We start from the raw sequence: 8,806 nt of genomic DNA, 5'->3' as shown, positions 1-8,806 counted from the left end.
ACTTCTTTTTTCCTGTCTGCTCTGGTGAGGACAGACCTTGGAGATAGCTAGGTGGCTTGGGAGCAGGAACAGCACAGCTGAGGACTGGTGCTGTGGATGTTGCCTTTGCCTGGCACAAATCCCCATTTGCCTGGGAGACAGAGATGTGCCCTGGCAAGGGCTGGCCCTCCTCCAGGATAACCTCCAGTCAGGGTAACACTGGGCAAAATGAAACCGGAGAAAGCGGTTTTTTAGGGAAAAGTGTGTGAAATCCTCTTTATTTCAGTCCCTGAGGCGGAGGTGGAGCAGAATACCAGTGTCCCTCCTACTCCATAGAGGGGGAAACCTTAATGGTAAAAAGGAGTGGGAGCAGGTGGACACGCTCTGCCGGTGAGCGCCTTGTAGAAAGCCATGACAAGAGAGTCTGCTGGGCTCATTTCAATAGGATTTGTATTTGGAACTGCCCTTCTCATGGGATATTCTTCCTTTGGTCACCCACATGAACCGCCTGGTCTTGAGCTGTGCCAGCAGGGAAGGAGAAGGAAGCGGCAAAGGACTCGCAGGTGGCCAAGCCAAGGCAGCCTCGAGCAGGATGGTCATGGACCTTCCTTCTCCCTGCGCTCCCCAGCCGCAATGGATGTGAGAATGTGCCTGGACAATGTGCGGTGGCTCGAACGCTGCCAGCCCAGCTGTGCCTTTGGCAGAGCCACTGGAATTGGGCAGCGCCGCCCCTCAGGCCACACGCGGGGCCGGCCGGACCCGCCCGCACAGGTAAGCGGCGCCACGCGGGGGGCGGCCAATGGCGCGGCCCGGCTGCCGCCGCCAGCCAATGGGAGCGGCCCCATGGAAATGTGCCTGGTGGGGAGCCAATGGGGCGCGGCCGGGCCGCGGGCGGCGCTTTCTCCGCTGCCAGCTCCGGCGGCGGCCGCGCGTCGCCCGCGTCCCCCTCCGCTGTCCCCTCCGCGCGTCCCTCTCGTCCATCTCCGCTATCCCCGCTATCCCTGCCGGGCAGCATGGCCGGGCTGGGCGGCGGCCTCGCCGCCTTCGGGCGCTGCACGCACGCCGTGGTGCGGGCGCTGCCCGAGTCGCTGTGCCGGCAGGCGCTGCGCAGCACGGCGGGCCCCGAGGTGGATTTCGCCCGCGCGGAGAGGGAGCATCAGCTGTATGTGGGTGTGCTGCGGGGCAAGCTAGGGCTGCAGGTGCTGGAGCTGCCGGCCGACGAGAGCCTCCCCGACTGTGTCTTCGTGGAGGATGTGGCCGTGGTCTGCGAGGAGACGGCGCTGCTCACCCGCCCGGGCGCGCCCAGCCGCCGGAAGGAGGTGAGGTGCGGAGCGGAGCGGGGAGCGATGCCCGCGTAGGTGCGCTCGGGGCGGCCGCACCGTCGGGCGTGTCCCCGGGCCTCCCCAGCCCGCGGCGGGGACCGCGCTCGGAGCTGCAGCCCTGCTCGGGGGGAGCGGCCCCGCCAGCGGCTCCAGCACGGCATCCCGCCCCGGCATCCCACCCCGCCATCCCGCCCCGGCAGCCGAGTCCGCTGTGCGGCGGAGCCTCGCTGTGCTGGGCGTACTGGAGAGCGATGCTCTGCTCCTGGAGACACGGACAAGTGGATGGATAGTGTAAACTATGACTCATCCATTCTGGGGCGTGCGGGCTTTCGCTCCGTGTCAGCTTGCCCAGCCCGTCCGGCGGGATGAGTCGCTGGCGGATTGTGCGGGTTTGTGCCCACTCTGCAGCCCTGCTGTCCACAAACCCCATATTCCGTACGCGTTGAGCCCGAGCTCAGCCCCAGGCAGTGCATCACTGGTGCCTGCGATAATTGTATCTACTGGCCTATGCACAAGAGCTGGTGTGTGTTTTGGTGTACTTGGTGTCAGCCTTAATGCCCTTGAACCTGATGTCGCCTTCCCTGTGCAAGCATTGCAGGCCCCCTGCATGTATGGGGGAAACAGGCCATCTCATTGGAGAGAAGTGTGGAGGATGAACACCCACAGGAGCCTTACTTTAGATCTTAGTACTTTCTTAATGTCCTCAGCCCATTCGTAAACTAGTTCATGAGCTAGTGCATGCATTGAAGTGCCACCCAGTTACCTCCTCAGTGGGCAGTGACAGCCTGCCTGTAAGCATCTTTTAAGGTAACCCTTCTCATGTCTCCTTTAGTTCCCATCTGTGGTACCACAGTGTATTGTGAGATCCACGGGCGTGTGCTGTTGTGCCTGTGGGACAGGCCCCTAGCTCTAGAGAGCAGTGGCTCCTCTTGGCCGTTGAGAGCAATGGCTGAGTTGCTCCACTTGGTTTTGGTGTTTTTTACATAGTGTCTCTCTTATCAATTGCAAAGTTTTCTTAAATTCTCCCCCAATGGTGTAACATCTGAGATGCTTCTTACAAGTTGTACACATGCGCTTCTCGTGCATAACCATGTGTATTGACTCTTTGTAACACACCTGAATGCTCTTTAAAGGGACAACACCAGAGTAAAGGGTTTACCACATGCTGCTCTCAGAAGCAACTGTTTCTTAGCCAGAACCAAAGCGAGTTTTCACTGGTCCTCCCCATGACACACTGGTATGTAGTTCTGTGAGTCCTGCTGCCATTTGTACTGTCTCCCCTTCATGAGGAGGGATTTACTTCTTTCCATGAGTGACTTGTCCAGGCAGAGTCATGAACAAGAGAGAAAAAGAGCTTTTAGGCATAATTTGAACGTTATTCGTGTTCTTGAACCATGAAGCAATTCCCCCCTTGAGTTTTCTATGAAGTAAAAATGAAAAAATAATTGAATGAGTATCCTTTTAAAGCTATAACAATGCATGACACTGCATTGTAGTGCTTGTCTGAACATTTAACTCTTACTTAAACAGTTCTTCCTCCTGGTAACATCATTACAGCAGTGTCTTGTGGAAAGGGGGAGAAGATGCTCATTTCTGCAGGATGTTACCTGCCTGTTCCTGATCCCTTTCCTCTCCAAGGCATCCTCCCCTTCCCGGCATAGTTACTGTCAGTTTGTTCATCTGGAGTGTCTGTATTGAGTAGTTAGTGACCAGGATGTCATATTGAAAACAGTGAAATGGCAAAGGCTTTAGAAAGCAGGAATGCACACATGCCTCCCCAGTGCTCTGTATGCCGGGTGGAGGGCTTGGTGTGTGCCTTGGACATCTTGGCAAACATCTATGATAATGTCACTTTCGTAGAGTCCCTCAGAAAGAGCTGCATGTTGTAGCTGCATGTGAGGCTATTTCCTATTGTACCTAAAGCTTCTCTGCTCTTATTGCCTCCAACTTCTGGAGGTACCAACCACAGGTGTTCAGGAAGTCTAGCCACTGAGGGAGCCCAGCACCTGCTCCTGACCCTCCTGCTAATCCCAGTGTCTATTAGCAGCCTAATATAACTAAGGTTATCTTTAGTCTCTGAATTCCCCACTGAGATAGTTGCTGGAGTCTGGTGGCAAGTGATGTTGCTGCAGGGTCTGTCCTACCATCTGCCCTGTCAAATGTCTTTTTGACCTGGAGGAGATTGAGCTCTATTGAGCTGTGAGTGGCCCCAAACTGGGGCAAGGGTGAGAAGTGATACCACTGAGGTGTAGGCTGTGCAGAGGGTCCTTAGGTGGCTGAAGAAAGGGGCTGACCCATGGAGACCTCATGGCTGAACAGGGACAAATACAAAGTGCTGCTCCAGGAAAGGAAGGATCCTACCTCGGTTGGCTTGGTCAGCCTGTTATGAAAGTGAGTCAAGGCTGTTGCAGTGCACTGTCACTTGTACTGGGTGACAGGGAAAGAGGGTGGATGCAGTCTACGTCAGCATTGATTTCTCAAACTGCAATCTCTTTTTATGTAACATAAGTGCAAACCCATGAATATTTTAGCAGTACAGTTGGTGTATGCTTGGCTTAACCCAGTAAAGCGCAACTCCTGATCATGCTCTCCTGACCTGAGCCTCCCTATGAGGCAGGACTCAACTGGACTTGTCTTACTGGTCTCTTAACTATTAAATGTATTTTTGTACAGAGCAGCAGGAGTAGTGGAGGAAGCAAAGGATGAAGAAAACGGGGTCGTAAGGTACCATTTCTGCAAATAATTAATAGAAGGAGAGTTTGTGTCCAGGAAATCTGTCAAAGAGGCGTGTGGTAGGTTGGGTTCTGAAGCCTGATCAGACTAGTGAACATTGAAGAACATGGGGGTTGCTGAGGTGCATCCCAAACACAACAGCCTGGTTGTATACACAGCTGGAGCAGCACTGTTTCAGGTGTGTTGTGCCTTCTGATAAACTGTCTGCCAGATGCATGAACTGAGCAGTGCTGTCTTCATCTCCTCTGTTTCATGCTACTGAAAACCTATAATGCAGTATTTGAGAAGGATACAGCTTTTTCTTTCACTGACTAGACTCCTTATTAAGAAGGCTTGTCACCAATTACGGTAACATTATGCAGTAGACAAATTTCGGCACTAGTTTGTAATAGCATTGATTGAGCTTTCAGGCTTTATAGATATTATTGCTTATCCCCCCCAGCAACATTGGATTCCTTACTGGTTGTCTGTCTGGAACAAAACAAAATAAAATCTAGGGTTATGTCTGTTCTTGCTCCAAGTTATTGTAAGGAGAAAAAAAGAATTGAATTAAATTTGATCATGTTCAGGCAGCACTGGGAAAGAGCCCAGTATTTTTTTAGTAAAGAGAAAAATTATTCATGCATTTAATGATTTGTTTGCAAGTCAGACTTATTTCAAGGCATTATGTTTCTGTGTTATCAGCTTCTGAACTTATTTTAAAATTCATAGTTTCTGTGGAGTTTTGATTTGGCAGAAAGGTAAAGGCTTTTGGAGTAAGCCTAAGGTAGATTGCTAATGTGTCTAAGCTGGTGTTTTGCTTAGCTGTGTGCAGTCACCAGTGCATTTGATGCTGAAGTTGAGTAAGTCCAGTGGAAATGTTGTGATCACTGATCAGATTGCCAGTTCCAGCACCTTTTGTTCCAGCAGTATGTTCTCAATTGTTTATTCCTCTAGTATAAACTCTCAACGTCACCTTCTGCAGACAGCAGGGTTAGTTGCTGTGAAGAGCCCTCATCAGCACATTGCTCTTGATGCCTAAGTTGTCTTAATGTGCTTGGGATAGCACACAAAACAGCATTTCCACAATTTCTGTGCTTATGCAGACAGATGGAAACCCAAAAGCTCAGCAAAATGCACCCACAGTGACCTGGCCTCTTCCAAGCTGCCACATGGGGAATGGAGAATTAGCTGGTGCTGGGAAAACTACAGGAGCTGCTGTAGAAGAGCTTCAGTGTATTTCCTTCCTTGGTTAAGATAAAACTTCTACCCAAGACTTTTGTTATTCCCTACTCCCCCAAGACACACTGATTACACTTGTGACTGCATTCATGTGGTAGAGGATAGCTGGTCCTTCAGCAATGAGGGCAGGATGAGCAGCAAAGGAATATGTTTGTCAAATCCCATCCTCTCAACAAAAAGTGGAGAAACCACCTAATTGCTTTTTCAACATCCCTGGGTACCTCTTCGTCAATCTACTTGCTGTGTGGCAGGATTTTGTCCAGAGTAGTGCTTCTGCAGAACTTCCAGCTGTGCTGGGCCAGATAACCTGCTTCTCAATGCTGAGCACCCTCAGCTGCCACCCCTCCCACCCTATACAGCTTCTGCAGGGCTGTGCAGCTGTGTGTGAACCATTGCTTGCACCCTACTCTGGTCTGTTGTCCCAATTGCAGCTACTGCTTGCAGGGATAATTCTCAGACCAGGAGGTGGAGGTTTCTGAAAAAAATAATAGAAGGCAAAATGAGTTTACTATGTTATTTATGTATTGTATATACTGAGGTAATACAGCATAGCTGGTACTAAATGCAAGACACTTTCTCCACTCTCTGTAGATATAGATGGTTCTGCAGGTTAATGATGTCTGTTTCAAAGTAATAGAAAAGCTAGGCTCAGGGGGAAGAGATTTAAGGCTCTGCTGGCTCCTGAAAGTAATTAGGTTATGGGGATTTTGTTTTACAGCCTATACCAGTGCAAGTGAGCCTGTATTTAGAATCATAAAATCGTTTAGGTTTGGAAAGAGTTTTAAGATGGTAGAGTCCAACTGTTAAGCCAGCACTGCTGAGTCCACCACTAAACCATGTCCCTAAGTGCCCCATCCATGGATCTGTTGAATACCTCCTGGAATGGTTATTCCACTTATCTCTGGGCAGCCCAAAGCTTGAAACCCCTTTCAGTGAAGAAATTTTCCTAATATCCAATCTAAACCTCCCCTGCTGCAAGCTGAGGGCCTTCCCCCTTGTCCTGTTGCTTGTGATCTGGGAGATGAGACCAATTCCCACCTCAGTACAACGCCGTTCCAGGTTTTTGTGAAGTGATGAGGTCCCCTCTGAGTCTCCTTTCCTTCAGGCTGAGCCTCCTCAGCTCCCTCAACCACTCTTCACAGACACGTGCTCCAGTCCTTCCCCAGCTCCATTGTCCTTCTCTGGACTCACTGCAGCCCCTCAGTGCCTTTCCTGATTGAGGGCCCCAGAACTGGACACAGCACTCGAGGTGTGGCCCCATCAGTGCTGAGCACAGGGGGACAACCCCTGCCCTGGTCCTGCTGCTACACTATTCCTGATACAGGCCAGGATGTCATTGGCCTTCCTGGCCACCTGTGCACAGCTGGCTCATCTTTGTCCAGCTGCTGTCAACCAGCATCCCCAGGTCCTGCTCCACTGGACAGCTCTCCAGTCACTCTGTCCCAAGGCTGTTGTGCTGCCCGGGGTTGTTGTGACCCAAACGCAGGACCCAGCACTTGATATTGGTGAACCTCATGGAAGTGGCCTTGGCTCCCTGATCCAGCCTGCTCAGATCCCTCTGGAGAGCCTTCTGACCCACAGGCAGTTCAGTAATGCCTCCCAAGGAACTCTATCAACCAGTCTCTTAAACAGGCCAATTTCTCCAATAATCAAAAATTGTTTCATGATTGCTGTGCCTAGGGTGGCCTTCAGCCACCAGATCACTCACCAGTCCTTCATTATTCACAGTCACCATATCCAGAGGGACCTAACATACCAGTAACACTTGGCTGCCACATGGATCTGAATCCAGCAAATGGAAGGACCTCACTAGCACACCACCCCTCAAACATTGGTGTGCTGCCCCCAGGCTTATCTCTAGTTAACCTCGTTTTTATCTCCTTTTCTCTTCAAATCTAGTTTAAAGCTCTTTCAATGAGCCCTGCTAACTCCTCTGCAAGGAGAGCAACAACTGTCTCCAGCAGGCCTGCTGTTGTGTAAACCTACCCATCATGAAAACCCAAAAATTCTGCTGGTGACACCAGGCTCAGAGCCAGGTATTGCCCTGCTGGCTCTCTTGTTTCTTCACTCATCACTCCCTGCAGTTACAAAGCTAGAGGGGGATACTACTTGTGCTCCTGATCCCTCAACCAGTTGTCCCAAGGCCCTTAGGTCTGGTGGTTGCCCTCAGACTTCTTTTTAGGGTTTTATTGCTGCACACTTGAGAAACCAATAATGGGTAATAATCTGAGGGCTGTATCAGGGGAGGAAGCTTTCTCTTCCATCTTTAACCAGGTCCCCACGGGAGCAACTTCCCTAACAAGGGTCTGGTCTGCATGGGGAGCCTTCTGTTCCCTTCAGAATGGAGTCTTCTCTGTCATATCAGTGACCTTTTTTTTCTTTATGGAGGCAGTTTTGATGCTGGGCACAAGCTGACTGAACCTCGGCGACATCTCCAAGCTGGATGAACCAAGCAGAGTAGGTCCTGTAGCTGGGCACTGTTCCCACAGGGATGCTCAGTGCTGCTGGCCATCACTGGGGGCAGAGCAGGGCACTCCTGCAGCCCAGCTCAGGGTGACAGTGCTCCCACCCTGCTCAGTTATGGGGTGCAGAGCTTAGCAAGGCTGGGGCTTTCTGCTGACTGGGTACCATTGCTCCTTGGCTGAGCTGGCACTGTCAGGAATCTGTCTCCTTTCCATGGAGGATTAGCACTGGTCACTGGAGAAGTAAGAGATTAATTTTTTTTTTACAATTTTAAATAATTCATAATTCTTTAAACTGTCACACAAATTGTGGTGGTCTTTTATGTTTTCACTGACCCCTTTGCACATCTTTATTATGCTTTACCCTTGATGACCCAGACCACCTTGGTGTTCCACCTAGAAAACTTATGATAGAAAGCACAGAGGTTACCACAGTATAATTGCTTAGTACTTAAAATAGCAGGTAAGTAAATATGGGCAAACACTTTACATGAAGGGTGGCTAAAATTAGAGATGGCACTTTGCACCTTCTTGTTAGAGTGTTTTAATACCTTTCCCATTCTATACTGAGCCATATATACATACTCCTTTAGCCTATCTTTTTCATCATGTTCACTAATCTCACAGTTAGAGTGAAAGCATGTAAGATACTGTCAGCATTTTATTTTCCATCATACTGAAAACAAGTTGAGAAGTACCAGCCAGACTTTGGGTGTGATGTATACCTGAGTTATAATGTGGGATTTGGTTGTTCTTTGGGCCTGTAATTGGCAAACCCAAATGTAATGATCTTCTACAAAGTTAGTGTCACTTGGAGACTTTCTCCAGGATGATGGGTGATGCCCATCATGGGTTGCAGAAAACAATGAAGTAACTCATATCAGAATCTGCTTCAGTGTTTTCTTTTATCATATCAATAGCTTTATTTTCAGTGTTTTCTATATTAGTATATAAATTAACTGACAAGCATGCAGTAGAGGAGAAAAGTTTCTTAGACAGTACTGAGAAGTTTAAAAAAAACCAGTGATTTAGACAACATCAGGCAGAGCTTTATCAGGAGCCAATGTAGTTATCAGTACATAAGAATGG

At 49.6% G+C, this 8,806-nt stretch overlaps 1 protein-coding gene across 1 annotated transcript in view; it reads left to right on the top strand.

Moving 5' to 3' along the window:
• Positions 1–848: 848 nt before the first annotated feature.
• The window catches only part of DDAH1 (dimethylarginine dimethylaminohydrolase 1), a 57,385-nt gene continuing 49,427 nt past the window's right edge, over positions 849–8,806 (top strand). The window contains exon 1 of the mRNA XM_014883821.2: positions 849–1,298. Coding sequence (XP_014739307.2) covers positions 849–1,298 — 450 coding nt within the window. The remainder of the gene's footprint in view (positions 1,299–8,806) is intronic.

This window comes from Sturnus vulgaris, chromosome 9 (assembly GCF_052056855.1).
Source record: "Sturnus vulgaris isolate bStuVul1 chromosome 9, bStuVul1.hap1, whole genome shotgun sequence".
NCBI classification, from domain to species: Eukaryota; Metazoa; Chordata; class Aves; order Passeriformes; family Sturnidae; genus Sturnus; species Sturnus vulgaris.
The sequence above is the reverse complement of the archived record's forward strand: the minus strand, read 5'-3'. Positions and strand labels throughout refer to the sequence as shown.